General features: G+C 39.3%; 1 protein-coding gene across 2 annotated transcripts; it reads right to left on the reverse strand.

The window, feature by feature from the left end:
* Positions 1 to 847: 847 nt before the first annotated feature.
* LOC146461938 (transient-receptor-potential-like protein) lies at positions 848 to 22,833 on the reverse strand. Of its 2 annotated transcripts, none has more exons than XM_085086344.1 (8): positions 22,748 to 22,833; positions 5,792 to 6,699; positions 4,925 to 5,228; positions 4,259 to 4,757; positions 3,434 to 3,632; positions 2,280 to 2,444; positions 1,543 to 1,608; positions 848 to 1,200 (listed from the first exon to the last, which is right to left on the reverse strand). In XM_085086344.1, the coding sequence occupies exons 2-8, from the start codon at positions 6,257 to 6,259 to the stop codon at positions 1,003 to 1,005; spliced, it is 1,899 nt and encodes a 632-aa protein (XP_084942470.1). In that variant the 5' UTR covers positions 6,260 to 6,699; positions 22,748 to 22,833; the 3' UTR covers positions 848 to 1,002. The 2 variants fall into 2 exon arrangements, with proteins under 2 accessions (XP_084942470.1, XP_084942471.1); XM_085086345.1 differs by lacking the exon at positions 22,748 to 22,833 and adding an exon at positions 13,089 to 13,200.
* Positions 22,834 to 23,877: the final 1,044 nt, after the last annotated feature.

The raw sequence follows: 23,877 nt of genomic DNA on the forward strand, positions 1-23,877 counted from the left end.
AAACCAATCAGTCGTGTCTTGGTCGCAGATGCTTCCCGCACTTGGCGCCGGTTGCATGTATTTGTTTCGAACTTGTTCATTGTGCCATTTACGCCGGTTGTGATTGTAACGAACTATTCATGCATGCATGTATCATTTATATTGTTAGTAGTGCATTAGTTACTTATTGTGGTATTAGTTATTTCTTAACTCGAACGTGCAAATGTTCACTGCTTGTACAGTCTATCCAAGTAATATATGTACTTGATTGTCAGTTTTCCTGTCGAGCTTGATCGGTGACTGCTCGCACTATGTTTGTTCGGTATTAAAAAGCCGTTTTATCAAAACTTGTCGTTACATGGTGTCAGAAGAGGGATGATCACCAATGGCTTATCTTCAATCGCTGCCCGCACCTCATTCCTTGGCTTCTATATAAAACCCAATGTGGCTGAGAAATGGAGCGAATGGAAGGAAATGTGGTTACACTACAGCGTGGCGTCTAAAGTCAACAAAGAAGATGGAGACGTTCAAGTGGCAGCCAGAGTAATTACTTGGGGTTTGATTTTACGACTCTCAATCGAAAACCCCTCTACATAGAACAACTAAAACTACAACTTTATTTAATATAGTCAGTATATCGTTACCTAAGTACACAGCCGAGATAGCTGTGAGCTAGTGTACAGGTACGCCACGGTAAACAAAAAAACATTAAAATTTTAAAATATTTACAAATCCAGTAATAAAAAAAACGTCATATAATAAGAATAAAATCATCGAAAGAATAGAAAATTATTAAAATCCTCGATCAATAGAATCAAATTCCTGTAAGATTTATTGTTCTTACACTATTTTTAAAAGCTGCATAAGTATCAATCTAAATTGAACCTAATTCAAATTACATTCGCTGGGACTAATGTTGGAACTCGAATACGGTATTTAGCGTTCTAAGCAGAGGAAATAATTCTTTTCTTGGGTTCTTCCTTTTTTAATTAGTAGATTAATGATTTAACTATATTTACTGCACTACAAAGGTGTTTCTTTGTTTCCAATTTTGTTTGGCTCACTGGCGCTCTGGTTGTTGTTTGCAAGTGATGTTTTAGCCTCGTTCTCATTAACGTCCTCGTTCTCTTGCTCTGAGTCACTTGACTCGGCACCAGTGTCCGAATGGCAAGACTTCTTGGCCAGGTACCTCAGAATAAGATGGCGAATCACTTCACTTCTCTGAAAAAGGAAGAGCGAAAAAATTGAAGTGAATACACTCAGTAAAAACCAGTAACTGTTTTTGTAAGGACCCTGTAGTAAAGGATCTAATCAGCAACAAATTATAGGATTTGACGGTTTGGAAAACATTTTTTTCCAGTGAAAACACAGCCAGATTGTAATTAGCTTTTCAATAGAATTGAACACTATATGACGGAAAACGAGAACATGCTTGTTGAGTTACATGTAGCGTCAATAACGCAAGAGTGGTACTGGTTCGACTTTATGCAACAAACTAAAAAAAAAAAAACACACTTGAAACAACGTGTCAGAATTGAATAGTTGATTTTAAATCTCACCCACCTCCTTCCCACCAATCCGCGTGCTTTTCCTCGTCGGGCTTCGCTCCCGTTTCGTTAACTTTTTCAACTGACAATAAGAAATTGAGTGTATTATAAAGTGAACCATAAAGAATGATGCGTTAAGATCATATAGCCATTCATGCTACACTATGACTTTATTTACTTTTCACTATTGATCTCTCTCTGTCTCTGTCTCTCTGTTCCTCTAGAAATACAGATAAATATTTCATTTCTTTAGAAATATTTCATCCTTCAAACGAAAGCCATCATCTGTTAGGCCCTAACCGGTATCGTAGTTTCTTTTTAACGTATATGCATCTACTGTACTGTCATTCATTCATTCATTCATTCATTCATTCATTCATTCATTCATTCATTCATTCATTCATTCATTCATTCATTCATTCATTCATTCATTCATTCATCCATCCATCCATCCATCCATCCATCCATCCATCCATCCATCCATCCATTCATCCATCCATCCATCCATCCGTCCGTCCGTCCGTCCGTCCGTCTGCCCGTCCGTCCGTCCGTCCGTCCGTCCATCCATGCCTTCGTTCGTTCATTCGTTCGTCCGTCCGTCCGTCCGTCCGTCCGTCCGTCCATTCATTCATTCATTCATTCATTCATTCATTCATTCATTCATTCATTCATTCATTCATTCATTCATTCATTCATTTTCCATTTAAGTTGAGTTGCGTATTAAAAAAAATTCAGTCATGAGATCCAACTTACCAAGTCAGATTCAGGACAGAAGGCTGTGAAAAGACGTTTGACAACCCAGAAGACTGGAAGCAACAGATACAGGATATTAAATGGCGGGGGAATAACGCCTTTCTTGTAAATCCAGCTTAACCACAACTTTGTCCTGGTGAATTTCCACTCGGTATCCAAGTTTTCCTGTCAATTGTTTGAAAAAACGTTGAGATACTTTAGTAATGAGAAATCATCATCACTGGTAGCAGCAGGGAACCTCATATAACTCATGTACAGGTGCTTTTGGCATGAAGAAACTAAGGCCCATTTCTCGAAATTCCAGATAACTCACCGAACCCGAAAACAATGTTGCGTGCACAACTCGGTTCATAAATAATTTGGTATCCACACTTTATTGATTTAGAAAGCTTAATTTTAAAGTCTTTATCTAAAAGGCAAGTTTGCTTTGAAAATAGCACCAATCGATAAAAAAACGGTTTTTTGACACAAAAAAAGTTTAACTTATTGGGGCTTGCGAGAAACGGGCCCGTGTGACCGGGGCCCGATAAGTGTCTCTGGTGATAAATGTTTCTTAACAGAAGTCAATTTTTGTTAGCTTCGAATACTAAATTTTAAAATCTTAATAAATTTTAATAATTCTATGAAAACATTGGCCAAGCACCATGTCGATCTGTAATCACTGTGTAATCGGGCCCATGGTGCATAGATGGGATTGTAGTTCATTATAGAGTCTCCGCGGTTACATAAGATGTCCAAATTTTAAGAGGGGGGGGGGGGGGGGTGGCATTGCTAACCAGTACACCACGGGGCCTCCACTGTTGGTGAGGTGGATCTAATAAGGATCACGATAAGGATTTAAACTAAGGAACAAAAACGGGAATCGCTGAATAAATTCGGAGGGGGTGAGGTAATTGTCCCGGAGAGCATTAAGTTGAATATCTAACGCCACGAAAAGTTAATCGAAATTTGGAAATATGTCAGTTATATGTACGTGACAAGAGACAACTCCTTCACTCACTAAGAGAGCATGACGCACACGTTCTCTTGACCAGCCAGGGCCATTGGGTTTCTTTTTGATTGGAGAGATTGTCGGTCACGTTTGATTCAAGAGTCTTAGCCTTATACAAAACTTTCTTTACACGGGGAGGGTATATTATTTTGGAAGCTATTACCGTTATCCGAATGTACGAATCATTCAGTATTGCGATCAACATGTTGAGCGCCACAAGAACCGCTACGATGTTGAACGCACCAAATAACACCATGCCTGTTTTCCATATAGCACCGTAACCATTTTCGTCAAGTTGAAAACTACTTTCGTCTATCTCACCGAACAGTGACCAAAAGATCGTGTTCATACTATTCCCAAATCTGAAATGGAAAATAAAATAATCGTTTAAATGAAATAGCCACACCAAATAGCGCACTGTGTGAATGGGTCTTGACCCAGACCACGGAGCAATGCTGGGCGCAAGTCTTGAATTTCATCCCGTGCCCACCTCTAAAATTGCTGTGCTCGAGTTTCAATTAGCAATTCCACAGTGCAATGGTGATGTTTGTCTTGGGATGGACACACGACTTTGCTGGGCTCAATGTTACACCAGGGCCTAGTTGTTCGAAGCCCGATTAAGCTAATCCTGGATTAACGTGGTGACTTTGATTCGAGTTTAATTACTAATCCATGAACATTCTTCCAAAAGACTTTCGTCCTTCAGTATTGACTTCGACTTTTCTTTACCTTTAGCTTAACATTAGCCTTTAACCCATTTTAAACGAGCGAAATGAAAACCTAGATTAACTTTTAATCGTGGATTAGCGTTAATCGGCTTTCGAACAACCGGGCCCTGCAATCCAAGCAGTCCAAGTCTTTGATCTTCTTCACGTTGGTCACAAATAGAAGTATGAAAGAGTAGCACAATTGCGACTAAAACAGATTTTTTTTTTCGGAATGAGAACCGATTCTTAGGATTACGTCGATTCAAATCAGTTATGCCAACCTTTCAAGATGTAGAGGATCAGTTTCGTTCGTTCCTGCTTCATTCAGTTTGAAGTGTCGTCTGGCCTTGTCATACTGCATGTACAGCTTCGTGAAGCTCACGGCAAATGCCAGAAATACGAAAACAAAATACAGGAAAAACTTTGCCACATCTATCAGCATCTGTATGAATGCATGCAGTAGTGGACCGGTGGTGGAGTTGGCTTGAATGAAAGAGAGGTTCTGGGCAAATGCTAGAAGGATTCCCACCGCGAAGAAGCAATAGGAAACCAATATGACCGTGTAACCTCCATCTTTTACGTGTGTTTCCCAGTTCTGCACTTTCTCTGTAAGCGCTGCATGGCCTGCCCACCAAATGACGTAGTGAAGAGCAAATGACGTCACTGAAGCTGCAGCCAGGAAGTTCCAATGGTTGGAACAGAAGCGGACTCTTCCTTGTTGGTAAAAGTCTTTAACGACGTCCACTAGCAGTCCAATGACGAACAATAGAACGACACAATCTGCACGGAATAGAGAAAAACAATATAGAAGCGACAGGCATTGAAGCTCATTAACACTCGCCTCAATGTTTGATCACAGAATCAATTAGGCATATCTCTCAAATTTAGCTCAGTACTCTATCGAGTAAAGTGTCTTTTCTATCAGACTTTTTTAACCATTTACTTACCAAGAATGCTGTACTCCAGAAAATCACTCTGAGAATGGAACGACGTGAAAGCAAGCAAGAAAAGAAAGCCTTGGTAGGAACCACAATGGATGAGAAATTTTACACAAGGAGCGTGAAACATTCTGGCGACCTCGTGACTGGGACAGCAGTTGTCAAAAACGAACCAAACCAAAAACAACAAAGGAAACAAAACAGACGACAGAAGTAGCAGCAGAGCCTGTTTCCAAGAACTTTTCTCCAGGAAGGGAACATCTCTGTAGACTTGTGAGTTTAAGACCAACTGGCTGTAGGGATGACAAACGAACTACAAAACAAAGATATTAACACTTGTTAGTACTAAAACTTGCATAAAATTGGTAATTTTTTGCAAACGGGAGATAAATTATCATTCCAGTATCGGCAACTGACAGAATATCGTGACATTCATGCTTGTGTACAAGATAGATGAGCTGACCAAGTCTTCTGAGTGTCAAAATTTGTGAATGAGGCTTTAGACCATTGAACATCCTCCGGTCTTCTTATTTTGTCCTAACTTCAATGTATGACGTCTTGGAAGATCTTAAGATATTTAATATCTCCTGCCACCTTACCCTGCGAGCAGAGGCCCTTCGATCTTCCTTGATAAGCCTACTTATTTATGAAGATCGAAGGGCCTCTGCTCCCAGGGTACTGCCACCTTAACTTTGAACGCGAAGAGTGGTTTCAAGTAGAATTTTCACCCACCCTCCTGATTATAGTGAGAAAAATGAACTAGGCTAAAACAAAGCATCCTATTCTCCTGAGAAAACATTGTCATGGTTATGTCTGCTGGAATTTGACTTTACTACTGTACAAAACAACACAAGAAAATAACATAAAAAAAGATACCTTTTCGTTCCTTGTAGCAATAGCAAACTCCAGGAGCTTCAAGCATTTTCCCTGCCTGCCAGGAAGCATTATTTTACCTCCACCTTCCACCTCCATAACACATCTTATCTCTTCCATCGAGCGGCATTCATTCAGCAGTGCTACAGCAAACTCTTTACATCCGTCACTGAGCTGTAAATACTCTTCCCTGAATTCGTATTCTTGCTCAGCCATGTTACCGAGTTCCTTGTTCAGGACGCATGCGCGATGGACGGGGTCCAGAGCGGGACCCTGCATGTTTTTGAGAAAGCACGCTGCAATGTAAATGGGACTGGCGAGTGCTCGATATCCGTTTAAACGGTACATGGCGGGTCCCAGTTTTTCGCTGGCCATCGCCTCTGAATCGAATGATCCGTGGGCTTTCTTTGGATCGCTGATGGTGAATCCTGGCTCAACAAGAGCTTGACAATTTGGAAATTCTGCAACCATGCCGCTAGAATCAATGGTGTGATATATCCTTGACTTTTTAATGCAGATAGAGGTCGCGGTGATGCTTGGGATGTTGGGTTGTGAAATAACAGCAGTATTTCCACCGTTTTCGCGTTACTGTCTCGTACCGCATGCAGCAACGCGAACTCCAAACCAGCCCCGCCGCTCAGTAAAGCTGTAATCATTTCGTCTCGAACGGATACATCCTTCAGGTCTACCGCGACTTGTAAAAGTGTTTTACCAGAACTGTTCACACAGTTCAGGTCGCATTTTTGTTGGAAAAGGCTCCTTACTTTCTCCAAATCTCCTTTCCTCACGGCTTCGAAAAGCTTCCGCTGTAAATTAGTTTTTGGTGAACAATCTCCATCTACTGTTAGTTCTTGCAGGAAAATGTCTGACGCTTCCATTGATTCTGGCGTCGTTTCAATTCCTGTAGACATCTGCAGATTAATAACATGGTCAATAATTTTATTACAATAACTGGATTACTTCGTTTGCAAAGCCTGCAATATCTGGCTTAGTATTTACAGAAGACACCAATCAATTCCAAAGTGGCATTGCCGGCTAATTAATTCGGATCCGACTTTCTTTTCCGACCTTAAAGAGAGTATGAGAAAAAATACCCTGAAACCTGATTTATTTATTTATTTATTTATTTATTTATTTATTTATCAGCTTTATTGGACACATCAAAATAGGTAAACGAACAATACAGAAATACAAGGGAAAAAATGGCTGGTCCATTGTGCAAAATAGGAAAACGGTACCCATGCGTGGCGCAACCCTTTAAAGGGACACTGTCACGAAGATTTTGATGTATGCTGACCAAAACAGCTCAAATATTTGACAAAGAGCGCGTTCTTTAACGTGAAATTACTCTTAGAGCAGTGGGAGGAAAATTTGAAATGATTTCTCCGGGGAAGAACAAACTAGAATCACTTTTGAGCAATGTCTCCAAAATTCACAGGAGGAACTTCAAAAAATTGGCTAACTTTTTCAAGTTGCAATCCGTTTCCATCCTAGTCATCCGCAGACAAAAATGATCGATACTAGTTTCTTTGCCCTAGTAGGGTTATTTTGAGGAAAATTGAACCATTATTTAATGTCCCCATCGATAGAGATATGTTTTTTGGCTATTCAAAGTGGCAGTAAAAATAGGTGACACTGCGCCTTTAAACATCATTAAAACGTATAATATACATTAAGAAATCTTTAGTTAAGCACGATGACAAGGGCAGTCTCTTGCAAGACACCATGTGCAAGACATGTCAGTGTCATACTTGAAGTCCAGAAAAGTGACATAAGTGGCACGCAGAAAACGTTTAAAAATTTCTAGTCTGGCAAAATGTTCATGGGAGGCTATGTTGCACACAGTATTCCAGGGTTTTACAATTCTTTCAAAAACTCATTAATAATTCATAAGCCCATTGACCTATCAAATGGTCGATAAAACATCACGTGCAGTGGTTTTAAAACCCGATAAAACCCCTCTCCTTATAAGTATGTGGTGTTCAATGTTTTTCTCATATGCTAATTTCCAACGTTCACAAAAGCATCATTGTTATGAACTCTCTTGACACACGCTTTTTCAGGAATGTTTTTAAAGCCGTTGAAAAAACTCGCAGCAAATATATTATATCGGGTCTAAAACCATTCGGCTGCGCCTCGTGGTTTGAAATCCCGATAAAACACTGCTGCTCGTGTTTTAAACATTACATGAAAATACGAAGCCTGAAAAGAGGAGGTTCTGCAGCGAGCTGGTTTCAGAATCAGAGACGAACCTCGGGAGCGAGGTCGTCCATGATAAACGAAAGTGACAAATTGATTGACGTTTAAATCAGTAGCATTGCGAAAACATTTATAAAAAAAAATACAAGATCCCTTATCTCTCTCCGGATATATGTTAAAGGTAAAAGTCCTAAAGCCTGGAGCCTAGCCTTGAAAGACATCTCTCCGATTTTGTATCTTAGACCCAACTGACGGTCCGGCGTGTAGTTATATTGTTGATCAGATCAATGGAGAAAGTTCTTGCTCAATACAACATAATAACATAAGTGTATGTCAACCCATGAGAAGCTTCTTCGTAATGGTTTTAGACAGCTTTTGATTATTTTATTTAATCACTTTAATGTTTTATAACACTGAATAAAAAACAACACACGCAAACGAACGCTTAAGCACAAGAAGAAATTAAAGCAAACGAATACTAAACCGGGTAAACAAACGGATAGACAAATGACTGAGTTAACGATCAAACGGTCCACTGAGCGCTCACCGGCGAAAACGAGCGAACGAAAAACCGAGTGAACGATGGCGCGAAACCGGATGAACAGTTGAACGACAGAGTGGACAGCCGTTTCTTTTGTACCCGTAAGTGTTTGAAAGGATATATTTTCTTGATATTTTAAGGCAAATTAAACTTAGATCACATATCCTGTCGGAATGAGTGAGAAACGAAGTGGCTTTACTTCATATTGCTGTTAAGTAAATAATGATAATCTTGAGCTAATAATAATGAACTCACCAAAAAGAAAAATAAGAAACAGCATAGATTGACAAAAGTAAAAAAAGGATACTTCTGCTCAGAAGGTCTGTCATTCTCGTCAGGGGCACAATGAACAGACCCGCGGTAGGGAGTGCAAGAAAACGCTAAACAGTGAAAAATAAAACAGACGAGGGAAGAAATGTAAACGTAAAGGTGAGTGAGAAATTTTAATTAATTCTAGGGTGAATCTCTCTCACCACACGTCTCAAAATGCGGCATCACAGCTGGCCTTAAGAGCCTGAGCTGACAGCTATTTTTCTATGTAGTTTCAAGTTTCAGTACATTGATAAAACTAATGATTATTTGTACCTGAAAAAGTCCGGTTCTCGCTGATTCAGACTTTTACTTCGATTAACAGGTGTAATCCCACGGAGCGCATCAATTCGCCACCAGATCAGCTCGAGTGATTGAGTGAGACTTTATGTCGTAATCATAAGCTAGTTGACTCGAAAATATAAGCTGGCTTTTGTAACAAGAAAATAAAACGTTGGAAAAAAAACCCGGTTTAAACCTGTGAAGAATTGAGCTAAGTTTCGAAAAACTCGGCAGCATTAACAGTTTTTTCGTTAATAATCAGGCTCACGCTACTCTCGTACCCAAGTGTTTGTCTTCGGTGAAAACATCTGGTAAAGTCGAAACCAGTTTAAACGGCATCGTCATAAATCTAGTGCCCAGGGCCCAGTTGCTCGAAGCATGGTTAGCGCTAACCCGGGTTAAACACCATGACAACCTATAGGTTTTAATACGTCTTAACCAATGGTTAGCACTAACCATGCTTCGAGCAACTCAGCCCAGATCTTCTCGCTTTTTAGGAGATGATATTCACAAGGAAGGGCGGCCACTTATTTCTCTCTTGGGATAGTTTTAACGTATGAAAAACGATTTTAAAACGTGTTCTGAACAAGGAGAGGAAATTCAAGGTGTCGTAAGTTTATAATTTAGTCCGAAAGTCGTGCCAAGAAACTGGAGAAATTAACCCAATGAAGAAGCTAAGAGGATAGCTCAATTTACAATATTATAGAGTGTTTTCATTCACGTGACTACCGGCCATATTGGTTTACTGAAACAAAAGAAAGTATTTGCATAAAAATAGAGTTCAATTCCCAGAGGTTTAGTTTGGGACACCAACATGGCCGCCATTTCTTTGTTATAGGACACCAACATGGCCGCCATGACGTCATGTGAAAACACTCTATAGCAACTTTAATTTTCAGAAAGCTTCTAGGACTCAAGTGCGAGAAACAACGACTGCATGACTAACCGGTAAATAGTGTCAAGAAATGTTCATTAAAAAATTAGCTTTTTATACGGTAATTAAAAAATTAGTATCTAGAGGGTAACAATGCTACTGGGAGGTTAACAGGCCATGAGGGGCCTTCCCAGATGCATTTTTAACTCGTGAATGCGCACATGCGCAATGAAAGAGTTTTCGTAATGTGGGGAAATGTAACTCGCTCGATCGATCGCTCGATGTGTCGTAAACTTTATATTAATTTAATCGGAATTTAATCAAAATCATAAATTATTCATTAGTCTACGTATAGTGCATGTATTCACCATCATCCGCCATTACGGGACAGAAAACAAGGACATAAAATCAACGCAACGAATAACTAATTCTTAAAAGAAAATAGCTAGTATGTGTGTTGTCTGCTAGATCCTTCCTTTTACCGAAACAAAGGGGCAACTTTCCTTTCGGGACGGATATTTTCCAAAAGTTAGACTTCGATTAGCCCCCCTCGCAGACGCTCTTTTGGCTCGTCTCGTTGGGGAAGAAACGAGCCAAAAGAGCGAGGGAGGCTAGACTTCGATAGGCGAAATTGCTTGTTTCAACAAACATCAAACGCAAACATGAAGACCTATATAGGAACCGGCCTACCCTAAAAATCCGAGGAAACGACGTGAGTGAAAGAATAGGAAATTTTGCTGGTGCGATAAATCTCCCTTCAGTGTCAAACGTAATCGATAAGATCAGGACGTAAACACTGAATTTACATTACACCCGAACACAATACTTCACGCATTTCTAAGCTTCGGCCGCAAAATGTAAACGTTCAATTAACTTTAAAGATCCAAGGCATTTTCGTGTGTGGAAGGCTAATGGTAAAATAAGAAACTAAAACTTCGCAATTAATTTCATTCAGGGTCCAGTGTGAGCGATAAGATTAATTCACCGGAACAAACATAAACACTGCAAATTTACTAATGCATAGCAACAATCCCCGATTGTCTACTGAGTACCTCAACGCTTGGCGCATGTCTCTATTTACGTTCACTTGGATAAAGCCAAAATAGCAACTTTAGCAAGATTGAAAGCTTCTTCTGATATTACAAAACGCTGACAGAAGCCGTCGTTTCAACGTAAAAAGGAATAGACTGTTCACAGTCCCCCTATTTTTCCATGGGATTCTTGAGACTGGTAAGCTTCGATGGAGCTGCCGCCATCTTGGTTTGTAAAAGCTAGCACGATCTGAGGAGAGTGTCTAAACTACCGAGGGGAGGGTCGAGAATCCCACGGAAAAATAGGAGGACTGTGAATAGTCTAAGAATAGAATATCACCGTGCTGGAAACACCGGGAAGATTTAGGTCACGTTATAGGCAACCAAAATCGTTCACATGTATCAAGTTTCATTCAACAATAACACGACGCGAGGAAAATAAACTACGGAGGTTCTTGGAAGAAAAACAGGACGCTTTTTTGTCGATTGGCAACCACGTAAACCCACTAAAAGAACGTACACTTCCACCTTTGCGTTGCTTCGCGTATCGAAAGGAATCAGAGTGCGTGTGTAATTTAACTGTTTTGCGCGTTAAACTTTATACATAATACATCCCCGCAATGCGGCTTGGGTCCCACAAATCCTTCTAGCTTAGTTTGATGCGAGTACCACTTTACGGTTACCACCGTATTCACTCCTGCACTCACGGGTTGTCTCACGGGAGCCTTTGATTCCGCAATACAGTAAATCAAACGCGTCATCTAAAGAAATGTACACTTTCACCTTTGCGTTGCTTTGCGAATCAAAAGGAATGAGAGTTGCGTGTGTAATTTAATTGTTTTGCGAGATAAACAAATAACTTTATACATAATGCATTCCCACAATGCTGCATGGCGTCCACGAATCCTTGTAGCGTAGTTTGATGCGAGCACTACTTTACTGACTGCTACCACTATTCACTTCTGCATTCACGAGTTGGCTCACAGGAGCCTTTGATTAGGAGTAAGGTTAGAGGAGAAAGAGAACTGAGCAATGCAGCCATAAGTATTGCTTATAAAATGTTTATGCTCATGAATAGCAAGGAGAACCGAGAAAAGTGACGGAGGGAGCAACTGAACAAATCAGAAACGCAAACGAATGCGCAAGCAGAAGATGGAGCGAACGAGCGACCGGATGAGCAAACGGATAGCCGAATGACCGAGTAAACGATGGAACGGTCCTATGAGCGCTCACCGGCGAAATGAACGAATAGCCAGATAGCCGAATGACCGAGTTAACGAGTAAAAATGTCATGTTCCCTCGCCATTACGTTTACATTTCTTCCTTCGTACGTTTCTTCACTGTTAAGCGTTTCTTGAACTCTATTCCGAGTCTGTTCACTCTGCTCCTGACGAGAATGACAGACCTTTTGAGCAGAGCAACGGTTTTTTTGTTTTTGTCAATCTATGCTGTTTCGTGACTTTCTTTTAGTGAGCTCACTAAAAACACGTGCGTAAGATTATCATTATTTACTTAACATAAAAGCAGCAAGAACTAGAGCCATTTGGTTCCTTATTCATTCGGGAAGGATATGAGACAGAGATTTAAAGTTTGTTTGTGATTGCAAACCAAAGAGCTGTCCAGTTGTTTATTCGTTTTATTTGTTTTCGCCGGTGAACGCTCACATAGACCGTTTGATCGTTAACTCGAATGGCTGTCTGCACTTTGAGGTGCATCCACTCAACCGTCGCGCCAAATTGTTCTTCAACCGTTGACACAAAAGAAAACTTCTCTAACACAGCATTGAATTCTCTTAAAATCTAAAACACGTTCCCTGGCTAAAGATGTTAAAAAAAATATTAGGCTTTAGGATATTTGACTGCGGCCTTTGAGGAATGACCAAAAAAAAAAGCGCGAATGCATGAATTAGTAAGCATAAGTAGGAGCGAACAATTTCGGAATAATAACCTCGTTACATAAAGCTATTTTAAAAGGTCTAGCTTCATTGGTCATGACAGTGTGGCATGACTCAAGAAGCCGATGGCTACCCTCTGTCGATTATTTCAAATATCTTAAGAAACAAACCTTTCACAAACGATCCCCTCGCCAGCCGAGAATAAGTCGGTATGTTCTTCAGGTGGGCCGATCCACCAAATACAGGTTTTGATTTCGCTTGAGTCTCCCTAAATCATTGGTCTCACCGAATCGGTTACAAGAATACTTCGTAACAAAGTAGTCGAGTCGTCACAGAACTCTACAACAATACTTTCCTTCACCCGAAATTCAGGCCACCTAATCACCTTCAAAGGTCTTCAAACTAATCACTGTAGTACAAGATTCGTTGAAATGACTTCCCTTGGAGTTACATCGGAGAGACTGGTAGATACCTTCCAACTCGAAAACATGAGCACGTTAGAAATGTTAGGAACTGCCCTAAAGGATCCAACATTTCTAATCATGCGTGGAATAAAGAATTATAGTCAATTGATTTTGAAAACGCAAGTGTGATTGATAGAAGGTGATGAGGTTACCTAAACAATACTCGATGCATTGAAAATACATAGTGTAATGAGTTAAATTTATTATTCGGCATTTTTTTGCACTAACTTATGCTCATGCTTACTTATGCTTATTCATGCATTCTCTCACTTTTTTTATCATTCGTCAAAGGCTGTAGTCTGGTAGCCGAAAGCTCATGTTCTAAAATATTTCTAGCCAGAGAACGTTTTCTGTATTTTAAGATGTATACTCCTCGGTTACTCGTCTATTTTTAATCGTATAAAATTGTCGTTCGTTAGTTGACCCTAATAATTCTTCAAAATGCCTTTGTATTGCTGAAAGCTGAAGAACGAAAGCTTAATTAGCATTTGCAGCATAAAATATGGAAAACGCCGACAGGGTTTCATAAATACGGTTGACACCCCGCATTTCATATTGTACTGGCAGTATTTTCTTCGAGCTCTAAAGCCAGCACTTACTTTTAAATTAAGACTCTTAGTAATTAGCCGTAATTGTCCAGGAGCGGTGATTATAATTGTTGTCAAGAGCAACCCTACGATGTGTTAGAAAAATGACCTTCGCATCACCTGTTTAGTGATAAAATAACCCCTTTAGAATTCAATTTTCGATCAGCCCAACTAGAAAAAAAGCACTTCTATTAAAAAGTTACTGAGAACAGCCGCTATTATGCCCAGTATACAGATAACTTACGAGATCTAGCGGAAGCATAAAAATCCATAGACTATTGACAGGACCAAGACCCTGGACTTCGTGAGAGCAATGTCGACAAAGAAAGGGATTTGGCTTACCAAAAAATTCATAAATTTAAAGACTCATTTTCTCTCCACCCTACGTGGATGCCTGGAAAAGGATATTGTAAACAGTTCTGCTGAGAATGCTTGACTAATTTAAGACTCACTGTAAATAGAATCAGAAACAACCACACAGAAAGCAATTCAGGTCATATTCTCTACGGTCCAGAAAGCACTGAATTCTCGTGGAAAATAATCTCGCCTTTTCTGCAGTAACCAGGTGGGGCGGGAGGGGTGGAAGTGATAAGAATTGTTGCAAAGAGCATGATGTATAGAAAGAAAAATGCAAACTTTGCCCTCATTAAATATTGTCCTGTGGCATATGAATGAGCGGATTCTTGCAAATTTATATTTAATTTCCCATGACTCTTAAAGGGCGCCTGTTACGCTAATTTGGACTTGTGCGCATAAGATCTTACAAGATTTCCAGGGGGAATGAGTGACTAAAACGTAAGCAATGTTCAGCTGACCCAGACTTTCGCAGTTGTTTATTTTCCACATCTTTCTTTCTTTCTTTTTTTTTTTTTGTTTCAGTCGAGAAGCAAATTTGCGTTTCGTTTCACCAATGTAGTTCCTATCACAACCTTGGCAGGGACCGATTCAACAAATAGCGCTACGAGTCTGATCTTTTGGGAGAGGAAGTCTTTCGTTGTAGGAAAGAAACTGCGGATAGTCAGGTCTATCATAACATTATAGCCTCGGAGCGGGTGGCTATACACAGGCTATATTATTTCTATCTCTGATAATCTAGCAAAGATCAGTGTAAACGTATGTTTTGTCTGATACCTAACTTCTAAACCTTCAATGTTCAGTTTAAAAAGTACGATAACATTTACCTATATTTTAATTTTACTCTTTTATTTTAACTCCTTGCTGCAAGCCTAAATATTAATTCACTTTCTTGTATTACTTTTTTTTTTCTTCACAGAAACTGAGTTCTTAGCCATTTTCGGTAATTTCACTTTTCAGTTATTTAGGGAAAACAATACCTCTAGAACCTTATCTTAAAAAGTTATTACTTCCTTTAAAAGGTGTTTTCAGCTGTGAAAGAAAATGATATAGCCGATCTTTAATGAACGTTTGTTTTGGGCCGTGCTCATTTGCACCTTTAGGCCGAACTTCGCATAACAATTAGCTTAGCGGCAAACCTCATTAAAATCCAACTTCACTCGCAAACTTTAAACACCTCTAAGTTCTACGCTGCCAACTCAATCATTTTCAATTTAATTTTTACTCTTCTTTCAGCCTTAAACTAAAATCTGTTTCGACAGGATCTTAGTAAAACTTGAACCTCCTATAACGGCCACCTCTCCATAACGGCCACCTCTCTACAACGGCCACTTTTTTTGTCCCGGCGGACAGTCCATACATTACCTCTTGTTTAAACCTCTCTACAACGGCAACGGCCACTAAAGTGCGTCCCCAACTGCCAAAATAACCTCTCGACAACGGCCAGTACAGCTCTTTTTTGTAAAAACTTTTTTATAAGTTGACGCAGTAATCGACATTTGTCTTCGGAACATTACGTTTCTGTATCCATTTTAATGATATACGTATTTTGATTGTGTTCCATTTATATCCTGCAGTACGCAGTAAGTATAAATGTCTACAATAATACAGCGAATGTTCCGAACCTTGCTCGTTTCGTCTTGTTAACATTTTGATTCGAAACATTATTTACGTTTTATTGTGTATTTTATCTGTATACATCATTTAAGATTGGATTTCCATTATAGGCTACAGTAAGCATGACGTTAGCACAATTAACATGTTGTACTTCCCGAAAAAAAAAAAGGTGTCATATTACACCCCTACCTCGCCATAACGGCCACCTCTCCACAACGGCCACTTTCTTCTGTCCCCAAGGTGGCCGTTGTGGAGAGGTTCAGCTGTACTTTTAGGTTAGCGTTTTGAATTGCTGTATTGGAATTCAGCTTTTCACTCATGTCTTAAGCCGGCGACACACCTGGTGATTTTATACGCCGATCTCGGCGAAGCGAATTTCGCCACCGATTGATGCGGACACACCTGGCGATTTTTTCGCCAATCGCGGCGATGTGGCACTTCAACATTGTTCATGTGATAAAATCGCCCAACCTGATTGATTGACTTTACTGGCAATTCGCAGCGATGAGCGTAGAAAATCGCGGGAAGAGGCACACGTGGCGAATGCCGGCGGATTTAATCGTGGATATCTGACACGCCAGATATCGGCAATTTTATACGCCGATCGCGGCGATCGGCGAAAATCGCAATCGCTGCGCCGGGCACATCTGGCGATTTTCGCCGATCGCGGCGATCAGCGTATAAAATCGCCAGGTGTGTCGCCGGCTTTAAGTTTTCCAAATTTTTGCACGAACAAAGAAACCTTTTCTAATTTCTTATTCCTTTCGCTATCAGGCTCATCACAGCTGAGGACACCTACTTTTTGCATAACAATAACCTTTACCTTTAAGAAAAACTAATTAACTTTAACGTTCATAAAGAGAGCTGCTTCGTAAACCACAATGAGTAGTAGATACTTGATCGCTTGATTCTGAGCTGGAAGAACGTCAACTCTTATCGCTTAATAAAACAAATTAGACATCTATCTTTGTACTCTTAAAATCTGTCCCGTAACACTTTTGCAGTTGTTTATTTTCTACCTCTTTCTGGTTTTCTTTCAGTCGAGAAGCAAATTTGCGTTTCGTTTCACCAATGTAGAGCTCCTATCACAACATTGGCAGGGAATTCAATAAATAGCACCACGAGTCTGATCTTTTGGGAGAGGAAGTCTTTCGTTGTAGGAAAAAAACTGCGGATAGTCCGGTCTATGATGACATTATTATTTCTAGCCTGTGTATAGCCGCCCGCTCTCCTCCCTGGAGCGAGCTGCTGTACACAGGCAATATTATTTCCACCTCTGATAATCTAGCAATGAGCAGTTATATGCTAAATTTGCGTGTTTATGAACCAGCAGCTAACTACGTTTACATATGATTATTTTAATTTAATTGCATTCGACAATAAGAAAAAAAACGAATGAAACCTTCCTGGAAAACCATTCAGTTTATTTGATACCTGTTCGCAACTCTATTTTCATGAATCGGGCGAGAAAAGTCAAATCGAACTGATCAAAATTACTTTAAGGTCTGACATCAATAGAAAACATCGCTACAACAGATGCATAAAAGGAAGCATCAAATTCTCCTGTTTCTTTGCTTCGGAATACAAGCTACCCAGTTCATCTTCAACTTTATTAGGTTTATTAGATTTTATTCGCCGATCGCGGCGATCAGCGTATAAAATCGCCAGGTGTGTCGCCGGCTTTAAGTTTTCCAAATTTTTGCACGAACAAAGAAACCTTTTCTAATTTCTTATTCCTTTCGCTATCAGGCTCATCACAGCTGAGGACACCTACTTTTTGCATAACAATAACCTTTAAGAAAAACTAATTAACTTTAACGTTCATAAAGAGAGCTGCTTCGTAAACCACAATGAGTAGTAGATACTTGATCGCTTGATTCTGAGCTGGAAGAACGTCAACTCTTATCGCTTAATAAAACAAATTAGACATCTATCTTTGTACTCTTAAAATCTGTCCCGTAACACTTTTGCAGTTGTTTATTTTCCACCTCTTTCTGGTTTTCTTTCAGTCGAGAAGCAAATTTGCGTTTCGTTTCACCAATGTAGAGCTCCTATCACAACATTGGCAGGGAATTCAATAAATAGCGCCACGAGTCTGATCTTTTGGGAGAGGAAGTCTTTCGTTGTAGGAAAAAAACTGCGGATAGTCCGGTCTATGATGACATTATTATTTCTAGCCTGTGTATAGCCGCCCGCTCTCCTCCCTGGAGCGAGCTGCTGTACACAGGCAATATTATTTCCACCTCTGATAATCTAGCAATGAGCAGTTATATGCTAAATTTGCGTGTTTATGAACCAGCAGCTAACTACGTTTACAAATGATTATTTTAATTTAATTGCATTCGACAATAAGAAAAAAAACGAATGAAACCTTCCTGGAAAACCATTCAGTTTATTTGATATCTGTTCGCAACTCTATTTTCATGAATCGGGCGAGAAAAGTCAAATCGAACTGATCAAAATTACTTTAAGGTCTGACATCAATAGAAAACATCGCTACAACAGATGCATGAAAGGAAGCATCAAATTCTCCTGTTTCTTTGCTTCGGAATACAAGCTACCCAGTTCAACTTCAACTTTATTAGGTGTTTGTATAAATTTCCATGTACAATTTCTTGGCGCCGCAGGTAGCAAAGCTAATCTAGGCGGGCCAGGATGACAAAAAGAAAGAATGAATTTAACTGCTAAGTAAGAAGGCAGACTGAGCTATAATATCAAAGATACAAGAATAAGGAAAGGTTTCTGGGAGGACTAAAATAATGAAGAACTTTTTTGAGCTTCTTTAAAGGCAACACGGGAGAAAAGAAAAGGAAAACATGAAATAGGGTACGAAGGAAAGGAATGACAAAACGGTAATATACAACTATGTCAGTTGTGATTTGACTTTTGTTACTAGAGATTCAAAATCGTCATACAAGTCTTCAGATTCAAGGATGTCAAATAGTACAGTTTTGATTTTCTTTTGAATAGCGATTTGGGTAATACTCCGCGGAGCTTTGTTGGTAACTCTTTCCACAGCTTCACACCGGCTCTAGAGAAAGATTGTCTTTTTATCTCCAGCCTTGATCTTTGTATATAAAAATTATCAGATACACAGAAGATCGTGTGTTATAGGAATGTACTTTCTTTGTGAAGAGAAACAAAGCTTTAAGGTTTGGAGGGACAAAATCAATATTAACATCGTGCATCATTTTAGCCAGCAGTTTATAATATAGACTACGCTTCGCTACGCCATAGTTACTTGAGGGACTGGTTATGAAACCTTGCCATGAAAACAGTGGTGCTGCAGTTTATGTTGGAAGGGCCGCGACCCTGCACAATCCTTTGTTTTAACGTTCACACCACAGTTGAATATCTTAACAAAAACATTTCGATTGGTTAGTTGCTCAAGCACATTCCAAATTCTATTGTGGTTTGTGCAGGGTCAAGGCCAAAAAGGCAAACAAAAACATATAACAAAGAAGTTTGTCAGGTTTCATAACCATTGCCTTCAGTTAACTATGGCTACGCGAAGAGTCCCTGAAAAAAAAAAAATTTTTACAATAACTGTCCAAATTTCTGCGCGCTGATTGGCTCGTAGCTATTGTCTCTAGGGGTACAGACAATAAAAATGACGTCAGATGTAACGCGCGCGCTTTCTCAACGAAAAAAATAGCCAATTCTGCTCGTACTTTTTCCATGTTATTGTAAAAAACAAATCGACAGCAGTTTTCTATGGTCTATACTCTTATAGACCATAAAATGACGCCATAAAATGTCCAAAACTTGGCAGTGAAACCACTCGCCTGCGGCTCGTGGTTCCACTTGAGTTTTGAACATTTTTTGACGTCATTTTCTGGTCTATAAGAGTATAGACCATAGAAAGCTGCCGTCGATTTGTTAAATAAATATTGAAGGTGGGTCGATACCGATGCCAAATACTCGATATCATTGATTCCGTGGGTATCGTTAAAAAATATCGATCCTTGCGAGAAATATCGGCTGTTCCGATCCCTTTCGATACTTGTCACGATGAACTGCTCACTTGAAATAATGAAGGCTGTTTTGGCTCCAAAAACTTGGAAAACCAATATCTGGCCGTTTGTGTTTGTGCTGTTGCACTGTGCTCGAAGGAAGTATCAGAAAACTCAATAGGCCACTTTAAGAAACCACAACGGCAACGCCAAAACGTCGCTTGAAAATGTAACTTCGCGTTACTCACTACTTCGCGATTATTCCAATTCGTTCAACTTGTACAATGTGGGCGAACTATCCAGTAAAAGAACAAGTAGGATTGAGACAGAGAATGAAAAATTTATCGCCATATGCATGTGCTCACATTCTCCACAAAACCTTGAATTGATAGAATTGAATTGTTTCACGTTGTGAGGAAGCTTAAGCAGCGACGACGGCAACGGCAACGGCAACGGCAACGAAAACGTCACCTGAAAATATAACTTTATTTCATTTGTGCTACTTCGCGATTATTTCAACTCGCTCAACTTTTACAAAAATGGCGAACTATCCAGGAACCAAATTGGCAGGAGTGGCGTACAAGTTAAGAAACAAAATGAAAATTTCACCGTCGTCCGTTGACGTTCTCCACAAAACCTATAAATCAAGGGAACAATAACCTGAAATGGAAGAAAACATTCCTACAAGCTTATGAACCTATAATCCTTTCAAGGCTCCAGAGTAAACAAATTGTAAAGCATAATCCTCGGAGATAATGTGGATAATCTTGCGCTACAGGAAATTTTTGAAAAACAAAACAACACCCGCCGGGCGCGCAAAGCTGTTTGGGTTAAGGTTGACCTTTGTTTGGCGCAAAATGTTTGCGATTTTTGCCCCTGGACATGCCACGGAAACGTCACTTGAATATATAAATTAATTTATTTTATGTGATTTTCAATCATTCTGCTCTTTGTTGGCTCCGTTTGATTGATATTAATGGTGGTTTTGAGGTAATTCAAATCTGCTGATTTCATTTCGTGGTTAAACGCTATTTCCTCAGTTGAATATTATAGAATATTTAGAATCAATAAGCGATTATTTCAACTCATTCAACTTGTAGAAAACGGCCAACTACCCAGGAACCAAATCGGTATGAGTAGCGTTCAAGTTAATAAAATCGATAATGAAAAATTCACCGTCGTGTGTTCACGGTCTCCACGAAACCTTCAATTTGGTCATTTCACGTTATTGTTTTGCAGAGTACCTACCAAACTGGTAAACACACACGCTGAGCTATTTTTTTCCTAACTGTAAAAGTCATTAATTATTCATCAAAGTTATGACCAATCAATAGGTAGAATTTGAGTCACATGTGCACGTCTGTAAAACCCAATACAAATCAATGAATTTACAAACTCCTTCTCAGCTAATTAGCCCCCCATTAACTTTAATTTGATAGAGATATCTACTGATTAAAATGCAAAACACACAAGTACAATAAAATATTCGCGTCCGATCCGCCTCCGGCTCGCCATTGTAAACGCCCAAACACATCTCCCGTTAAAATTTATGTTGTTTTGCGGCATTGATGTTGCAGTTGCCGTCTTTTGTTAAGCTTCCTAATATCGGTTCGTCGAATGTTTTAGTTTTTTTATTTTATTTTTGTTATTAATTAATAATTTATTTATTATCATATTACAGTACAGTTATTTCACTTTTAATATTAAAGAGGCACTGTCACAAAGATTTTTCGTATGTTGCCCAAAACAACTCAAATGTTTGACAAAGAACCCCTTATTTAACGTAATATCGCTCTTGGAGCACCGGGATGAAAATATGAAACATTTCTCTGGGGAGGAATTAAAGAATTAACTATACTCATTTTTCAGCAATTTTCCTAAAATTCACCGGACGTGAACTTGAAAAAATTGGCAAATGTTTTCGAATTGCGATCATTTTCATCCTACCCATCTGGAGACAAAAATGATTGATACTACTTTCTGTGCTCTAGTAGGGCAGTTATTTTTAACAAAGTTGAACCATTATTTTAATATTCCCATCAATACAAATATGTTTTTCCGCTATCCAAAGTGACACTATACGTGACACTGCAGTTACAACGACAAATAACTACACTATAGTCTGTATAGTGCAGTACTGTTCGTCGAAGTTTACAATTTCAGCATCGAGGAATTAACAATGCCCATGGACAAATATCCATGGCTATTTTTAAAGCCAAATTAAAGTTCTGCTCATTATTCCTCAAATATTTATTTTAGCTGAAAGCGCGCATAGGATTTTGGAACAGTCGTATGTGCTGCCTCCTTCCTATTTAGATCGATCTATTGGGAGGTGCACTACAAGTGATACAACAAACGAGGCTAAGGTGCATATCAATTGAAAATCAATAAGTTAAGCCGACAAAGAATTTAAAGATTCTCGCCGGTGTTGACATGGACGACAGAATTACTTTCAGCGAACAATTACGTGAAATTCACATGTAAAGGTGCCAAACGTAGTAAATGCGAGCCATAAACACTTCAACGATGAACCTATACTACAGCTGATGCAGACATTGGATCGCGGTTCATAAAACACGCGATCATAGAAATAAACAAAGTGAAATGACAGAAAACCCTAAATTTGGTGAATGGCGGCGAATCAGTTTTCATTCAAACCGACCAGGTCTTATTTACACGTAAGAAAAGGCCTTGTCGATATTATTGATCACATTGCACTGAAGATGATTCATTAAGGGTACGTTCAGACACGTGTGGAGTATATGGAAAAATTAGCTGCACAAGAAAGTATTTTGTTCATAAGTATAAGGGTGTGTTAAGATTTCCTAATACATCGATAGTAAACGAGACTTACCCGCCGATGAACGGCTGTGTAATGCTTGCCAATCTCCCTTATTGGTAGGGCCCAGAACACGACATGTCTGCCTTCTCAGTCGATCGCGATCGGATGTTTGTTTCGGTCACAATTCTGTCAGAAATATGCCGACGCAATAGTAACCGGGCGGTTAGAGGTTAGTCTATATTGAAAACAAGATTAATGTTCTGTAATTATGTCAGGCACGACACCACAATTGGTTAAAAGCAGCCTTTTCAAGTGTCTGTCGACAGTATCGGTTGTTCTCACTTCCGTTAAAATTGTTTTTGAAATCTTGAATTAATGAATTGCAACTCAGTGATAGGATATTTTAGCTAGCTAAGCTACTAACAGCTAGATATATAACTCGACAGTTTTACTTCTTTCAAAATCTTCCTTGGTCTTGTTGAAATTCTAAATTTTCCGCCGACCAGTTGGCATCTTTATTGCCTACTTAGACTAGTTGTCCTTAAATTAGCCTACAGGGTGACTCACAGTATTAACTGTGTGCAGGGTATATTTATAATCACTGTACATGTATATTGGCCACTGAGTAAATCAGTAGCGAGAACTATTAAGCATTTAGAGTGGCCTCCAGTTGTTTTCAGCAAGTAAAAAGAGAACAAACACTATGAAAAAGCTAATTCGTGTAGCTTCGTAAACAGTTAGCGGATAACGTGGGCAAATTATTCCGCTACCAGTTTAAAGGTGTTTAAGCGGGCTGAAGAATTCATAGCCTTGCTCAAAATATCGATTTCTGCTTTTAAATGAAGCGACGATATCAACTCGGCTCCGGTTTCCATCACGTTCTAGCATTTACACTTCAGTGACGAATCAATACAACCACTCTATATCAGTTGATACAACAATAATAGTCTTGATAGTAGCAGGCAATTCAAAAGTTTAAAGAAAACGACAAAACCTTTAAGTTTACAAAATAATAAATGTTTCGACAGAGACTTCATCTTCAGTTTCATGTTCATTTTGTTGTTTTTTCTTAATTAGCATTTTTGTTTACTTATTTCAAATTTCGGCAACTTCCAACGCTTTGTACATTAACCAACTGAAGATGACAAAAGTCTCTGTCGAAACATGTTTTGTAAACTTAAAGGTTTTGTCGCTTTCTTTAA

This window comes from Pavona decussata, unplaced genomic scaffold, assembly GCF_977016875.1.
Source record: "Pavona decussata unplaced genomic scaffold, jaPavDecu1.1 SCAFFOLD_193, whole genome shotgun sequence".
NCBI classification, from domain to species: Eukaryota; Metazoa; Cnidaria; class Anthozoa; order Scleractinia; family Agariciidae; genus Pavona; species Pavona decussata.